Source organism: Euphorbia lathyris, chromosome 1 (assembly GCF_963576675.1).
Source record: "Euphorbia lathyris chromosome 1, ddEupLath1.1, whole genome shotgun sequence".
Taxonomy (NCBI): Eukaryota; Viridiplantae; Streptophyta; class Magnoliopsida; order Malpighiales; family Euphorbiaceae; genus Euphorbia; species Euphorbia lathyris.
In genome coordinates this window covers 135363178-135382042 of record NC_088910.1, presented here as the reverse complement: position 1 = coordinate 135382042, position 18865 = coordinate 135363178, and the positions used below count along the sequence as shown (strand labels likewise).

The following is an 18865-nucleotide window of genomic DNA, read 5'->3' as shown; positions in this document are numbered from 1 at the left end:
ATCTTCTTATATTTTTAAAAATTGTTATTAATATATATGCATAACAAAATTACATGTAAACCGAACATGCTAACACGATTGTGGTATGAAAGGTTTTGGATTGAGTTTGAGTTTACTTTTCTTAACACGAACCTGAAAATAACACGAGATCACAAATACGATAATTGCCAGGTCTATTTATAAACCTATAATTAAGCATATTTCGAGTCGAACACGATCAAGATTTTATCGAACCCATTTAGGAGCGGCTCAGCTCATTTATAGCGCTAATAAAGATATGGAACCACAACTTTTGTTCTTATCCTTATATATATATATATATATTTATTGTTATTTTCAACATTGGATGATGGAGTGTAAAATTCATCCAATAGTAAAAACACACAAAGTACAGATATTTTTTTTATATAAAAATATATATTTCTACATATTACTATTTAAATTTAATTTAAACATTAAATATTATTTCTTATTTTTTTAATTAATAAATATTAAGAAAAGAAAAGAAAAGAAAAGAAAGGAAAGCCGCCGGCATCGCTCGACTACTGTAGTCTCAACCCTTGATTGCTTGTTTATGGCGGAAACTGGCGGAGCTTCCATGGTGGGAATCGAAGGAACCTGCGATTCAGAAAATAGAATTCAAAGGCTCAAATCCAGCAAGGAAGAAGACCACATCAGTGCCCTACCGGATTTCCTGATTCACCACATCCTCTCCCTCCTGCCGGCAACCGATTTAGTGAAGACTATGATTTTGTCCAAAAGGTGGAAGTATCAATGGACTCATGTACCAGTTCTCAATTTCGTTTCGAATAATTTTAATTCTCTCTACTATTTTTCCAAATTCATCAACAAAACCCTAAATCTCCATGATTGCTCCTCCAGTATCGACAAATTCGTCGTCAAAACGAAATTTTACTCTGAGGTTACTAAATTGGATTCGTGGATATGTTTTGCTGTGAATAAAGAGGTAAAGGAACTCACTGTGGTTCTCAATGGCTTTGCCCGGCGTTCCTTGCCGGAATTTCTTTTCAACAATTCTTCATTGGTTAAATTAGAGTTATCTTATTGTGACGTTGTGCCGATTGGGAAAGTAAATTGGGGATCTCTCAATGTTTTGAGTTTACATGAATGTTCAGTGAAAAATGTAGGAGGGATTGAGAATGTGTTATCTGGTACTCCTATGCTTGAATACTTGAGATTATACTGCTGTGATTTGCTTGATGCTGCTGTTCTTGCCTCTAAAAGTGTGAAAACTCTTCTTTTGGATTCAGTTCAATTTAGTAACATTGAAATTTCCTGTCCCGATGTTGAGAGATTGAGAATTTCAGGTCGAATGGGGTTTACATCTCTTAAATTAATGGATTTGCGGTCTTCAGTTTATGTTACTTTAGAATTTTTCTTCGACACATTCAAATATGAATCCGAAGAAGGCTGCATAAATTTGGTTCGTCAGACTATTCTGCAGGTTCAGCATGTTGAGAAGCTAGAAATTGGGGGTTGCTTGATGAATGTAAGTTGTTTAGCAAATGTTTTACTGCTTAATATTAGAAATTCAGTCTCATTGAAAGTTGTTTTAAGTTTAATTCCTTTTAAATTTGAATCATTATGTTTACTTTGAAGATTATATCAACCTACTATGGAGATTCTGGATATTGCATAGGCTTGCCAGATTCTGTGATTCACCTGATCCTCGGCTTTAGTACTGACCTTTACTATAGGCGGCCGTGTAAATGGACCGACGTCTCGACCTTAAACTTCGTTCCTAATGGTATGTTTCTGTTGGATAATTCATCAATTTTATTGATAATATACTAATTCTCTATGATTGCTTGACTACAGAGAAATTGGTTATCGACTCCAAAGATATCCCTTTGTACGAGCTAGGTTCTAGATTGTCGTTGTGGATTCGTTTCGCTGCCAAAAAAGATGTAAAGGAGCTCGTTTTGGACTGTGATGGTTTTAAGGTGGAATCACGACTCAGGTACCCATTATGGGATTTTTTCTTCAACAATTCTTCATTGGTTAAGATGAAGATATGTGGTTGTGTGTTTATGCCGAATGAGAAAGTAAATTGGGAATCTCTTAAGAGGTTGCAAATAGATCATTGTAAGATGGGTAATCAAGCGATTGAGCATGTTTTGTCTGGTAGTCCGTTGCTCGAATGCTTAGAATTACATTATTGTGACTTTCAAGAGGCGCTTGTTGTTGCTTCTGAGCGTTTGAAAACAATTGTTCTAAGGGAATTTGGCAAGAACTGTCCTATCGCAGAAATTTCATGTCCGAATCTTGAGAGCTTGAAAATATGGGGAAACTTGGGTTCTACATGTCTTAAATTGACGAACTTGCCTTCTTCAGTTCATGCAACTTTGGATTCGTACGTGTTGGAATTAGATGATATCAGTCCTGATGACTCTGCAAATTTAGTTGAGGAGATCAGGAAGCAGATTCTCCATGTCAAGGAGCTAGAAATCCAGTTGAAGAGGCTGAGGAGCTAGAAATCATGTATTTATTCTTGAAGGTAACTGTTATGAGAATTTTTTTTGTTACATCTTTTTGCATTCCTCAGGATCAGAAATCCACCTGAAATTGTTTAGTGGATGCTTAGTTACAGATGAATGAATAATTTGGTGCAAATGATAATTTGATTGCTAGATAGTTATTGCTTGCTGCTCAGCGGGGACGCGTAATGCGACCGGGCCGCCCTTTTTTTTTTTTTTTATAGTTATTGCTTGCTGCTCTCGATTTCGGTTCCGTTTGAAGATGGTAAATCTCTTTGCTTCTTTCTTTAATGATCGCGAGTTTATGTTCGTTAGAAAACCGGCTAATTTAGATAGGGCTGTAAATGAGTCGGGCTGTTCATAAGCGGTTCGACGTTCTGTTCTATAAAAGTTCGATTGTGTTCGGCTTGATTTGTAAACGAGCCCAGCTTGAGCACACTAAATCTTGGCTCGAAAGCTCAGTTATAGGTTCATGAACAAGCTTATGAACAAACTCGATTATAATGTTTATGAGCTTGATTCAATTATTATTTTTAATAATGGTATTTCTATAAACAGGGAAATGTAGAAGAATGTAGTTTTGTGCAAACTTAAGTTATGTAGATTTTAAAACTAGGCTTAATACACAAATAACCCCTTGAACTTATTCAAATGTTGCAACTGTCCCCTCCAACTTTCAATTGTAACAACTTACCTCTCGAACTTGTCTAATTGTAACAATTTACCCCTTAAACTTGTCCAATTGTAAAATATAACCCCAAATTGCTGACATGGACTACAATTGAAGAGACACGTGAAATGCAAAATCTGCAACGCTCGTGGAGTGTGATAATCAGATCTTTAGCGTGATACGAATCCGGGGAAATGCTTTTACTGTTGCTTCAAGTACGGGATAAAAAAATTCTCAATTTGAGGTTATATTTTACAATTGAACAAGTTTAAGGGGTAAGTTGTTACAATTGAAAGTTGAGGGGGGCAGTTGCAACATTTGGATAAGTTTAGGGGGTTATTTGTGTATTAGGCCTTAAAACTATGTAGTTTTGTATTAAAGAAATTTTAAATGGACAATAATTAATGAATTGTTCTCCAGTGAAGTTCATGAATGGAATTAACAAGTTTGCGAGCGAGTAGCTTATGAACAGGATGTTAAGATTGAGCTCGTCAATTTTCTAAAGAGCCGAGGATGAGCAGTCAAAGCTCAATTATGGTCCTACATTTCGATTATCAATTATCAATTAGCTTAGGCTTGTGACGGTGGTGGTTCCGAGTCTGATTTTTTTACCTCCTTTCCGTCTTCTATAAATTTTTGCCACTTTTATTCTAAAAAAGTGATAAGATCTAGTGTCTGTTTGGTAGTGTTGTTTGTTGTTGTTAAACCACAAGAAGGATTGATATACCAACAACTATATTATGACCACTTACCAAACCCATACAACGTAGAAGTTTCAAAAGAATATACTCAATTAGAACCAAAAGAAAATACATTAGGAGAAAGAATTAGAGTACTACGAGCTTATCTTATGCGAAAATGTGAAGAATATAGAGTTCAACAAAAGGTTAAAAAGGATAAGAAACTCGGATTACGAGAAATATGTGGATTCACGGAAAAACGGTTAGTTTTTTGTTGTGATGATAAAGTTAGGAGAAAATATAGACGATATACTCCTAATCGCACTTATAGACATAGACCTTATGTCCTTTAGATCTTTTCCATTTATGGGGAACTAGTACATCTTGCTTTGCTAAACATATATCAGCTCCACTATCTATAAATATGCGGCGTTTTATAATCTTATTAGGTTTATATTCTACCGGTGCTTCTACATATATGGCTACCATTAGTTACTATCTTCATATTCTATTGGTTCTAATTCTTCTGAGTTCTCACCTTCTGTTTCAGTAATATAAAATTCATCTTCTTTATGCCATTTATCATCGCTGGCTCGTATTTGTTCTAGACTCATTATAAATTCTGTTGTTCCTATATATTTGACACCTTTTTGTTTTAATTTAGGGCATTTATTAGCATAATGTCCTTTCTCATTACAATTCCAACATTTACATTCTGTAAGTTTAGTATTTTTATCCCTTAGTGGTCTTTCTCGTCTTTTCCTAAATTTTCGTTTATATCTAAATCTGTTCCGATTTTCGGGATTATTTTTATATCGTCTAAATCGTTTTCGTCGAAATCGTCCATTATCATACTTGTTAGTATAAGACTTCTTATATGTCGGATTGGGGTGCATTTTTCAAACCAAAAGGTAACACAATCCATTCATAATGTCCGGTCTTAACTGATGAGTTATTGATTCCATCCAAAATCCTACTTTTCCTATCATTGTTTTAGATATTAGGTCATACATATAGTCTAAATTTTCAGTGTGAGATGAATTCATTAAGGCTATATACATTCCTAAATTCCAATCATTTATTCGTCTACTTATTTCTTGTTCATCATAGACATTATCTAAGTCTAAAAAGTATCCAATTTGGATTTAATCCTTGAGACATAGATCCTATAAATTCTTTAAAGTCTCCTTGTTGGCCTATAGGTATATGTTGTGGAATCGTAGGTACTCTTTTAGTTACTACGTCTAAATTGGGGTCTATCATTTCTTCTTCTGGATAATTATCGGCATCTTCGTTTACTATATTTTCTGATCCTATATCTGATTCTTCATACCTAGTGTATTTGTTGTTGTATTCGTTGTTTTCTATATCACTTTCTGGTTCTTCTTCTATTATTGTATTAATGTTCTTCATTTGTTCTAATGCTTTCATTATTTGATGATTTTCTTCTATTAATTTTGTTTCATCTTTATTTTCTTCTTCTATATACCCAATGATTTTTAGTTTATTTTTACTTTGAGTATCTGAACTATCTGAACTATCACTACTAATGTTACTGATGTGAATAGTTTTCCCTTTTACTTCTTTAACCATTGTTCTTAATATCAGTTGAAAGTCTTTATTAGAACCACCTAAGAAAGAATGGATCAAACTTGAAGACGGATGGATAAAAAGAATCTACAAAGATGAGTGATCCTAACCAAAAATTGGACCAAATATGGATCGAGATTGTAGCAAAAGAACAATTAAAGAATACTCTTAGTTTAATACAAGAAAACCATATTCAAATCCAAGAAATGATAACACATGAATTAACAAAACTGTGGAATACATCGGAAATACCAACGTTTAAGATAATTTTGGAAAAATTAAACATGTTAGTAGCTAATATAGACAAAAGAAAAAGACCCATAGAAGAAAGCTGTAGCATTACCTCAGGAGAAAATCTAAACATTACTATAACACAGACTCTTACTTCTTCCTTTAATTCTTTTAATTCATCTGTAATGTGGATTAGCTCTGTTTTTGTTTGTTTTAATTCTAGCTTTGTTTCTTTTAATTCTTTTTTAGTATTTTTAAATTTGTGTTTATATTTTTTATATTTTTCGCCCCATTCTGTACTCGAATTTATGACTAATTTTATGTTTTCTTTTTGCAGGTCTTTGATTTCTTTATGTTGTTTTTCGATTTTTAGTTGAAGGTATTCGGCTTCGGTGCTTACGTCTACATTGGATTGTTTAGCATCATTGTCTTTGAGTTTGCTGTTTTTTAGCGGTTCATATTTGTATTTTTCTTTTTCAATAATTTCTTGGGCGTGATTTTTAAGAAATGTTATTACACTATGTTCTTGTTCTGCCATTAGATTAGAATTGTCCTTTTTTGTGTAAATCGGTTAACAGATCTAAGGTTTTATTTACGGTTGTAGGGATTTTAGGTTTTATTTCACTTATATCCATCATTATTGGGTCCTTGCTTCGTCTCCAAGCATCTATGGGTACTATTTCTGGAGTTTTAGTTTAGGGTGGACCGTTTTTTCTGATGTGTGCAATATGTGCAGGATCGCTCTTATGACCCTAAAAAGGGTAGGAAGACAAAAGACCGCTGAAGTAAACATTGTTAAATGAAATTTAACATCCATAATATATTAAACCTTTAAGTGTAACTAATGATAACAAATTAATTTAATTAGAACAAGAGTTATAGAGGAACTCTAGTATACCTTTCAAAGCAATCCTCAGTGGAGACTTCTGAACTCTGCCTGACACCCTCTCATCATCATCATGGGTTATGGCTGTGTTCCAGCATCTCTACACACCTCTTGGATTCGTCTGAAGGCTAACTATTGTTGCTTTATAACTCTGGATCTTTTTAACCTAATATGCTATACGGAAGTTGAACTTAAGTAGTTAACAACTATGGATGCTAAAAGGGGAAGTTTAGAAAGCCATGGATATAGAGAGAAAGAAAGCTTTTATTGCTCAAAGCAAGTTATATCTCATACATCATATGTCTTCTCCTTATATAGGTAGAAGATCAAAGGTGAAATTACCAAAAAGGAGATTACATCATTACAAAAGTTAAAAGTACAAACTTTTAGGTTACACGTGTCGAATGCTTCTTATTTTGCTCTTCCACCTCAAGCTTTACATCTTGCCACTAATCTCTAATGTTTCCACCTCATGCTTCTTCTTTGGACACATGTCTCTTCATATCTTCATGTCTTGCCACGTGTTGATCTTATTGCCACCTTTTCTTTAGGTATTGACACCTCGTTCTTATATTTCTTATTTTTCTTATCCATTTTTATCTCATTTTCTAAACAAATGGATCCTCCTCTTTTCCTGGATGGGCTTCTTCTTTGGGCCTTATGGAGTCAATATTCATGGGCTCAGGTCTTATGGGCTCAATTCTAATTAAACATGATTTTCTTGGGCCATATATAGATTCATAATGGGCCAATGTATCTGAACTATGTTTATATTTCTTATCCATCAATTTCGTATGCATTTCTATCAAAATTTGTTGACTCGTTTCATCACCCATTTCCATTAAATAGTTGATAGTTATCATTTCTTCAACTTCTCCATGATTCGATCTAGCTATTATAGCCACCTTTTTATTTCTAATATAGTCTTCGAGTCTACATTTGATCGTATGGATTCCATGTGCTCGTTTTTCTCCTAACCAAGATTTAAAATTTTCTAATTTGCATGGAATGTCCCATTGATGGTCGGAATTATCTACATCAATCTTAGTGTTTCTACCAGTCTTAAAAATCTGAGCAATTATTATTGGTTTCCCTTCTAAGTCCATAGCAGCATCAAAAATTTGAACACAAAATATTCCTCTTCCAAATCTTAATCCAAGTTCGTCAATGGATCTGGGTATGATAGATGGGAGTTTTGAAACACTATTAAGGCTCTCATCAGTCATGACTTTGTCCAGAAATCCATATCGAAATAGTTTCTGAACAACATCTGGACTGCAGTCTTCTGAGCATATATACCTAGGGTATTTGGTCATCTTAATGGTTCTATATACGGTTTGACTCTTCTTATATGTAAAAAATTTCATGATATTCTTATATGCTTCTGTCATTTCTGGAGGGAATTGTATAACCTGGGAGGTTGTGATTTCTGATGAGTTCTGATTAATCAGCTTAGAATGGTTCAAGGTGGTGGCTCCTGAGAGTCCACTAGATGAAGTTGGCAGCTCAATTGGCTTCTTATGAAGATCTCCTAACAACTCATAAGATGATCTAGGAGTCATGGTTCGTATATTCTGATTGTTCTGAGACTGGAGTTTCTTGAGTTCTTCCTCAAGGTTGTCCAGAAAGTTCTCATGATTTCTGATCATTGCCAGCATCTGGCGGTTCTGATTTCTGATTTCTGATATTCGCTGGATCATTATCTCCATTCCTGCTCAAAAAATCAGCTAAGATATTTCGTTTTCCAGAGATAGGTTTAACAACAAAATTATAGCAATTGAAAAAACTTTGCCAATGCCTTCTTTTGTTCAGTTCTGGTAGGGGATCTATTTTATTTCTGATAAATGCTCCTACTTGTGTATTATCTGTTCTTATGATAAATTCTATGGGTAACAAATGATACCTAAATCCTTTAATTCCATTTTTAACAGCTAGTAATTCTTTTTCATTGATATGATAATTTTTCTCTGAGGGTTTCCAAGTTCCTGATCTATAGCCACATATTAAAGGAGTTTCTTTGTCTATATCTTCTTTTCTATATGCGATGAGTACTGCTCCCCACCCGATATCACTAGCATCTGTATATAATTCTAATTGATCATTATCTTTAGGTAGTCTTAATTTTGGGAGAACTTTTACTGCTTCTTTTATTTTTCTTATAGTATCAGTATGAGTTGTCGTCCATTTAAATACTTTATGTTTCTTAATTAGCTCTTGCAAGGGTTGTCGTAATTTTGGTAAGTCTTTTATATAATCTGATGCATAATTTATTATTCCTAGAAATTGTTGGACTTCTTTCTTAGTATCTAATTTTTCTTTAAAATTTTCGATTCTAGTTACGATATGATCTTGTAGTTGTAATCCTTCACTATCTATTATATATCCTAAATATTCTATTTTATTTTTAAAGATTTCTGATTTCTTTTCAGATAAAAGGATTCCATGTTGTCGTACTGTTTTTATAAATGCATCTAGGTGCTGTAAATGGTCTGCTATATTATTACTGTAGATTAATATATCATCGACATAAACTACACAGAAGTCATTTAATTTTCTAAATATCGTATCCATTCGTCGTTGAAATATCTGGGGTGCATTTTTCAAACCAAAAGGTAACACAATCCATTCATAATGTCCTTGTGGTGCACTAAATGCTGTTAAAGGTCTTGATTCTTTAGTAAGCTTAATTTGCCAAAAGCCACTTTTACAATCAAATTTACTAAACCACTTTTTTCCTGATAATCTATTAATTAAATTTCTCTTATAAGGTAAAAAATATCCATCAAAAATCGTTTTCTTATTTAGTTCTCGATAATCTATTACCATTCTTGCTTTGCCTCTCTTTTGTTCGCTATGTTTTCTTACTAAGAATGTCGGGCTACTATGAGGGCTTTTACTTTCTTGAATTAATTTTAAGTCTAATAATTCTTTTATTTATATTTCAAATTCCTTTTGATCATCAGGACTATATCTTATTGGTCTAGTGCGAACAACATCATTAGGGTTTATGAGTTCTATCTTAGCATATATCTTTTCTTTTTCCCACAACGTTATAGGGTTTTCTCCAAAGTTGATCTTTAAATGGTCTAAATATTTTTGTTTTAAAAGTTCTAAATTATTATCTCTGTTTGTTTTGATATTATGTATTGTGAGTGGATATAAAGGTAGGACGCGCTTAAGGATAATCCATTTATTACAAGGAGTTAAAAGACTTATGGTTTCAGGTTGGATTAGCTGGACTTTAAAGAAATCAAGGAAATTATTTCCTAATAATATATGTTGTTTCATATTATTTTCTTGATAACTTATGGGTAATCGAAAGATTGTCTTGTTAAGTATTAATCTCATATTTTCGGCTATAATATCTAATTCTTTCATTTGTTCATTAAATCCTGTAACTCTGACCTTATGTCCTTTAGATCTTTTCCATTTATGGGGAACTAGTACATCTTGCTTTGCTAAACATATATCAGCTCCACTATCTATAAATATGCGGCGTTTTATAATCTTATTAGGTTTATATTCTACCGGTGCTTCTACATATATGGCTACCATTAGTTACTATCTTCATATTCTATTGGTTCTAATTCTTCTGAGTTCTCACCTTCTGTTTCAGTAATATAAAATTCATCTTCTTTATGCCATTTATCATCGCTGGCTCGTATTTGTTCTAGACTCATTATAAATTCTGTTGTTCCTATATATTTGACACCTTTTTGTTTTAATTTAGGGCATTTATTAGCATAATGTCCTTTCTCATTACAATTCCAACATTTACATTCTGTAAGTTTAGTATTTTTATCCCTTAGTGGTCTTTCTCGTCTTTTCCTAAATTTTCGTTTATATCTAAATCTGTTCCGATTTTTGGGATTATTTTTATATCGTCTAAATCGTTTTCGTCGAAATCGTCCATTATCATACTTGTTAGTATAAGACTTCTTATATGTCGGATTATGTCTATAAGTGCGATTAGGAGTATATCGTCTATATTTTCTCCTAACTTTATCATCACAACCAAAAACTAACCGTTTTTCCGTGAATCCACATATTTCTCGTAATCCGAGTTTCTTATCCTTTTTAACCTTTTGTTGAACTCTATATTCTTCACATTTTCGCATAAGATAAGCTCGTAGTACTCTAATTCTTTCTCCTAATGTATTTTCTTTTGGTTCTAATTGAGTATATTCTTTTGAAACTTCTACGTTGTATGGGTTTGTTAAGTGGTCATAATATAGTTGTTGGTATATCAATCCTTCTTGTGGTAAAAACCTAGCTTCATAAAAGAACTTAGTAAAACTGATAGTATATTCTGGTAATTTACTAATTTTACAACATTTCATGTTATTCAAATTCATTATTATTTCAGCTTTTCGTTCAGCAAATACTGTTTCTCTAGCCACTAACCATCTTTCTCCTAAAAATTCTCTTTTTAATACCATATCGAATAATAATAACATTGATTTCCAATCATGAGCACAAGCTTCTATTTGTGGTCTTAACTGATGAGTTATTGATTCCATCCAAAATCCTACTTTTCCTATCATTGTTTTAGATATTAGGTCATACATATAGTCTAAATTTTCAGTGTGAGATGAATTCATTAAGGCTATATACATTCCTAAATTCCAATCATTTATTCGTCTACTTATTTCTTGTTCATCATAGACATTATCTAAGTCTAAAAAGTATCCATTTGGATTTAATCCTTGAGACATAGATCCTATAAATTCTTTAAAGTCTCCTTGTTGGCCTATAGGTATATGTTGTGGAATCGTAGGTACTCTTTTAGTTACTACGTCTAAATTGGGGTCTATCATTTCTTCTTCTGGATAATTATCGGCATCTTCGTTTACTATATTTTCTGATCCTATATCTGATTCTTCATACCTAGTGTATTTGTTGTTGTATTCGTTGTTTTCTATATCACTTTCTGGTTCTTCTTCTATTATTGCATTAATGTTCTTCATTTGTTCTAATGCTTTCATTATTTGATGATTTTCTTCTATTAATTTTGTTTCATCTTTATTTTCTTCTTCTATATACCCAATGATTTTTAGTTTATTTTTACTTTGAGTATCTGAACTATCTGAACTATCACTACTACTGTTACTGATGTGAATAGTTTTCCCTTTTACTTCTTTAACCATTGTTCTTAAGACTCTTACTTCTTCCTTTAATTCTTTTAATTCATCTGTAATGTGGATTAGCTCTGTTTTTGTTTGTTTTAATTCTAGCTTTTTTTCTTTTAATTCTTTTTTAGTATTTTTAAATTTGTGTTTATATTTTTTATATTTTTCGACCCATTCTGTACTCGAATTTATGACTAATTTTATGTTTTCTTTTTGCAGGTCTTTGATTTCTTTATGTTGTTTTTCGATTTTTAGTTGAAGGTATTCGGCTTCGGTGCTTACGTCTACATTGGATGGTTTATCATCATTGTCTTTGAGTTTGCTGTTTTTTAGCGGTTCATATTTGTATTTTTCTTTTTCAATAATTTCTTGGGCGTGATTTTTAAGAAATGTTATTACACTATGTTCTTGTTCTGCCATTAGATTAGAATTGTCCTTTTTTGTGTAAATCGGTTAACAGATCTAAGGTTTTATTTACGGTTGTAGGGATTTTAGGTTTTATTTCACTTATATCCATCATTATTGGGTCATTGCTTTGTCTCCAAGCATCTATGGGTACTATTTCTGGAGTTTTAGTTTGTGTTATAGTAATGTTTAGATTTTCTCCTGAGGTAATGCTACATCTTTCTTCTATGGGTCTTTTTCTTTTGTCTATATTAGCTACTAACATGTTTAATTTTTCCAAAATTATCTTAAACGTTGGTATTTCCGATGTATTCCACAGTTTTGTTAATTTATGTGTTATCATTTCTTGGATTTGAATATGGTTTTCTTGTATTAAACTAAGAGTATTCTTTAATTGTTCTTTTGCTACAATCTCGATCCATATTTGGTCCAATTTTTGGTTAGGATCACTCATCTTTGTAGATTCTTTTTATCCATCCGTCTTCAAGTTTGATCCATTCTTTCTTAGGTGGTTCTAATAAAGAGTTTAATTGTTTGATTTCACATTCTAGTCTCTGTTGTTTAGATTCAATTTCTAAATATTTTATTTGAGATTCTATGATTGTCTCTGCCATAATAGTTTTTATTATTTGTAATTTTTTCTCTTTTTTATCAAGTTGTTGTCGTATGTTCATATTTTATTTATATACCGTATTTTGTTTTGGTCCTCTATCGTAATTCCTTCATTATTTATCTTATATGTTATTTTATTTAAAAAGTCGTATCCTAATAATAGTGCATATGTACTATCATATTCTGTTACTCCTACAATTATCTCATATTCTAGATCTTGAATTTTAAATCTAATTCTTATGCTTTTAGTTATGATTATTTCTCTAGTACTATTTGGACAGTTATAAGTTTGTGGTTCGATTAGTTCACATTTATTCTCATTTATTTGGCTAATATGTACTAAACTTTTGGTTCCTGTATTAATTTCAGCTATACAGTCAGATGCTCGTAGCTCATTAAAAATGAAGAACATTAATGCAATAATAGAAGAAGAACCAGAAAGTGATATAGAAAACAACGAATAGAACAACAAATACACTAGGTATGAAGAATCAGATATAGGATCAGAAAATATAGTAAACGAAGATGCCGATAATTATCCAGAAGAAGAAATGATAGACCCCAATTTAGACGTAGTAACTAAAAGAGTACCTACGATTCCACAACATATACCTATAGGCCAACAAGGAGACTTTAAAGAATTTATAGGATCTATGTCTCAAGGATTAAATCCAAATGGATACTTTTTAGACTTAGATAATGTCTATGATGAACAAGAAATAAGTAGACGAATAAATGATTGGAATTTAGGAATGTATATAGCCTTAATGAATTCATCTCACACTGAAAATTTAGACTATATGTATGACCTAATATCTAAAACAATGATAGGAAAAGTAGGATTTTGGATGGAATCAATAACTCATCAGTTAAGACCACAAATAGAAGCTTGTGCTCATGATTGGAAATCAATGTTATTATTATTCGATATGGTATTAAAAAGAGAATTTTTAGGAGAAAGATGGTTAGTGGCTAGAGAAACAGTATTTGCTGAACGAAAAGCTGAAATAATAATGAATTTGAATAACATGAAATGTTGTAAAATTAGTAAATTACCAGAATATACTATCAGTTTTACTAAGTTCTTTTATGAAGCTAGGTTTTTACCACAAGAAGGATTGATATACCAACAACTATATTATGACCACTTAACAAACCCATACAACGTAGAAGTTTCAAAAGAATATACTCAATTAGAACCAAAAGAAAATACATTAGGAGAAAGAATTAGAGTACTACGAGCTTATCTTATGCGAAAATGTGAAGAATATAGAGTTCAACAAAAGGTTAAAAAGGATAAGAAACTCGGATTACGAGAAATATGTGGATTCACGGAAAAACGGTTAGTTTTTGGTTGTGATGATAAAGTTAGGAGAAAATATAGACGATATACTCCTAATCGCACTTATAGACATAATCCGACATATAAGAAGTCTTATACTAACAAGTATGATAATGGACGATTTCGACGAAAACGATTTAGACGATATAAAAATAATCCCGAAAATCGGAACAGATTTAGATATAAACGAAAATTTAGGAAAAGACGAGAAAGACCACTAAGGGATAAAAATACTAAACTTACAGAATGTAAATGTTGGAATTGTAATGAGAAAGGACATTATGCTAATAAATGCCCTAAATTAAAACAAAAAGGTGTCAAATATATAGGAACAACAGAATTTATAATGAGTCTAGAACAAATACGAGCCAGCGATGATAAATGGCATAAAGAAGATGAATTTTATATTACTGAAACAGAAGGTGAGAACTCAGAAGAATTAGAACCAATAGAATATGAAGATAGTAACTAATGGTAGCCATATATGTAGAAGCACCGGTAGAATATAAACCTAATAAGATTATAAAACGCCGCATATTTATAGATAGTGGAGCTGATATATGTTTAGCAAAGCAAGATGTACTAGTTCCCCATAAATGGAAAAGATCTAAAGGACATAAGGTCAGAGTTACAGGATTTAATGAACAAATGAAAGAATTAGATATTATAGCCGAAAATATGAGATTAATACTTAACAAGACAATCTTTCGATTACCCATAATTTATCAAGAAAATAATATGAAACAACATATATTATTAGGAAATAATTTCCTTGATTTCTTTAAAGTCCAGCTAATCCAACCTGAAACCATAAGTCTTTTAACTCCTTGTAATAAATGGATTATCCTTAAGCGCGTCCTACCTTTATATCCACTCACAATACATAATATCAAAACAAACAGAGATAATAATTTAGAACTTTTAAAACAAAAATATTTAGACCATTTAAAGATCAACTTTGGAGAAAACCCTATAACGTTGTGGGAAAAAGAAAAGATATATGCTAAGATAGAACTCATAAACCCTAATGATGTTGTTCGCACTAGACCAATAAGATATAGTCCTGATGATCAAAAGGAATTTGAAATACAAATAAAAGAATTATTAGACTTAAAATTAATTCAAGAAAGTAAAAGCCCTCATAGTAGCCCGGCATTCTTAGTAAGAAAACATAGCGAACAAAAGAGAGGCAAAGCAAGAATGGTAATAGATTATCGAGAACTAAATAAGAAAACGATTTTTGATGGATATTTTTTACCTTATAAGAGAAATTTAATTAATAGATTATCAGGAAAAAAGTGGTTTAGTAAATTTGATTGTAAAAGTGGCTTTTGGCAAATTAAGCTTACTAAAGAATCAAGACCTTTAACAGCATTTAGTGCACCACAAGGACATTATGAATGGATTGTGTTACCTTTTGGTTTGAAAAATGCACCCCAGATATTTCAACGACGAATGGATACGATATTTAGAAAATTAAATGACTTCTGTGTAGTTTATGTCGATGATATATTAATCTACAGTAATAATATAGCAGACCATTTACAGCACCTAGATGCATTTATAAAAACAGTACGACAACATGGAATCCTTTTATCTGAAAAGAAATCAGAAATCTTTAAAAATAAAATAGAATATTTAGGATATATAATAGATAGTGAAGGATTACAACTACAAGATCATATCGTAACTAGAATCGAAAATTTTAAAGAAAAATTAGATACTAAGAAAGAAGTCCAACAATTTCTAGGAATAATAAATTATGCATCAGATTATATAAAAGACTTACCAAAATTACGACAACCCTTGCAAGAGCTAATTAAGAAACATAAAGTATTTGAATGGACGACAACTCATACTGATACTATAAGAAAAATAAAAGAAGCAGTAAAAGTTCTCCCAAAATTAAGACTACCTAAAGATAATGATCAATTAGAATTATATACAGATGCTAGTGATATCGGGTGGGGAGCAGTACTCATCGCATATAGAAAAGAAGATATAGACAAAGAAACTCCTTTAATATGTGGCTATAGATCAGGAACTTGGAAACCCTCAGAGAAAAATTATCATATCAATGAAAAAGAATTACTAGCTGTTAAAAATGGAATTAAAGGATTTAGGTATCATTTGTTACCCATAGAATTTATCATAAGAACAGATAATACACAAGTAGGAGCATTTATCAGAAATAAAATAGATCCCCTACCAGAACTGAACAAAAGAAGGCATTGGCAAAGTTTTTTCAATTGCTATAATTTTGTTGTTAAACCTATCTCTGGAAAACGAAATATCTTAGCTGATTTTTTGAGCAGGAATGGAGATAATGATCCAGCGAATATCAGAAATCAGAAATCAGAACCGCCAGATGCTGGCAATGATCAGAAATCATGAGAACTTTCTGGACAACCTTGAGGAAGAACTCAAGAAACTCCAGTCTCAGAACAATCAGAATATACGAACCATGACTCCTAGATCATCTTATGAGTTGTTAGGAGATCTTCATAAGAAGCCAATTGAGCTGCCAACTTCATCTAGTGGACTCTCAGGAGCCACCACCTTGAACCATTCTAAGCTGATTAATCAGAACTCATCAGAAATCACAACCTCCCAGGTTATACAATTCCCTCCAGAAATGACAGAAGCATATAAGAATATCATGAAATTTTTTACATATAAGAAGAGTCAAACCGTATATAGAACCATTAAGATGACCAAATACCCTAGGTATATATGCTCAGAAGACTGCAGTCCAGATGTTGTTCAGAAACTATTTCGATATGGATTTCTGGACAAAGTCATGACTGATGAGAGCCTTAATAGTGTTTCAAAACTCCCATCTATCATACCCAGATCCATTGACGAACTTGGATTAAGATTTGGAAGAGGAATATTTTGTGTTCAAATTTTTGATGCTGCTATGGACTTAGAAGGGAAACCAATAATAATTGCTCAGATTTTTAAGACTGGTAGAAACACTAAGATTGATGTAGATAATTCCGACCATCAATGGGACATTCCATGCAAATTAGAAAATTTTAAATCTTGGTTAGGAGAAAAACGAGCACATGGAATCCATACGATCAAATGTAGACTCGAAGACTATATTAGAAATAAAAAGGTGGCTATAATAGCCAGATCGAATCATGGAGAAGTTGAAGAAATGATAACTATCAACTATTTAATGGAAATGGGTGATGAAACGAGTCAACAAATTTTGATAGAAATGCATACGAAATTGATGGATAAGAAATATAAACATAGTTCAGATACATTGGCCCATTATGAATCTATATATGGCCCAAGAAAATCATGTTTAATTAGAATTGAGCCCATAAGACCTGAGCCCATGAATATTGACTCCATAAGGCCCAAAGAAGAAGCCCATCCAGGAAAAGAGGAGGATCCATTTGTTTAGAAAATGAGATAAAAATGGATAAGAAAAATAAGAAATATAAGAACGAGGTGTCAATACCTAAAGAAAAGGTGGCAATAAGATCAACACGTGGCAAGACATGAAGATATGAAGAGACATGTGTCCAAAGAAGAAGCATGAGGTGGAAACATTAGAGATTAGTGGCAAGATGTAAAGCTTGAGGTGGAAGAGCAAAATAAGAAGCATTCGACACGTGTAACCTAAAAGTTTGTACTTTTAACTTTTGTAATGATGTAATCTCCTTTTTGGTAATTTCACCTTTGATCTTCTACCTATATAAGGAGAAGACATATGATGTATGAGATATAACTTGCTTTGAGCAATAAAAGCTTTCTTTCTCTCTATATCCATGGCTTTCTAAACTTCCCCTTTTAGCATCCATAGTTGTTAACTACTTAAGTTCAACTTCCGTATAGCATATTAGGTTAAAAAGATCCAGAGTTATAAAGCAACAATAGTTAGCCTTCAGACGAATCCAAGAGGTGTGTAGAGATGCTGGAACACAGCCATAACCCATGATGATGATGAGAGGGTGTCAGGCAGAGTTCAGAAGTCTCCACTGAGGATTGCTTTGAAAGGTATACTAGAGTTCCTCTATAACTCTTGTTCTAATTAAATTAATTTGTTATCATTAGTTACACTTAAAGGTTTAATATATTATGGATGTTAAATTTCATTTAACAATGTTTACTTCAGCGGTCCTTTTGTCTTCCTACCCTTTTTAGGGTCATAAGAGCGATCCTGCACATATTGCACACATCAGAAAAAACGGTCCACCCTAAACTAAAACTCCAGAAATAGTACCCATAGATGCTTGGAGACGAAGCAAGGACCCAATAATGATGGATATAAGTGAAATAAAACCTAAAATCCCTACAACCGTAAATAAAACCTTAGAATCTGTTAACCGATTTACACAAAAAAGGACAATTCTAATCTAATGGCAGAACAAGAACATAGTGTAATAACATTTCTTAAAAATCACGCCCAAGAAATTATTGAAAAAGAAAAATACAAATATGAACCGCTAAAAAACAGCAAACTCAAAGACAATGATGCTAAACAATCCAATGTAGACGTAAGCACCGAAGCCGAATACCTTCAACTAAAAATCGAAAAACAACATAAAGAAATCAAAGACCTGCAAAAAGAAAACATAAAATTAGTCATAAATTCGAGTACAGAATGGGGCGAAAAATATAAAAAATATAAACACAAATTTAAAAATACTAAAAAAGAATTAAAAGAAACAAAGCTAGAATTAAAACAAACAAAAACAGAGCTAATCCACATTACAGATGAATTAAAAGAATTAAAGGAAGAAGTAAGAGTCTGTGTTATAGTAATGTTTAGATTTTTCTCCTGAGGTAATGCTACAGCTTTCTT

General features: G+C 32.1%; 1 protein-coding gene across 1 annotated transcript; it reads left to right on the top strand.

Moving 5' to 3' along the window:
* The first annotated feature begins 530 nt into the window (after positions 1–530).
* Positions 531–2601, top strand: LOC136215715 (putative F-box/FBD/LRR-repeat protein At1g66290). The gene is made up of 3 exons (XM_066002950.1): positions 531–1510; positions 1621–1768; positions 1840–2601. The coding sequence occupies exons 1-3, from the start codon at positions 575–577 to the stop codon at positions 2493–2495; spliced, it is 1740 nt and encodes a 579-aa protein (XP_065859022.1). The 5' UTR covers positions 531–574; the 3' UTR covers positions 2496–2601.
* The last annotated feature ends 16264 nt before the right edge of the window (positions 2602–18865 follow it).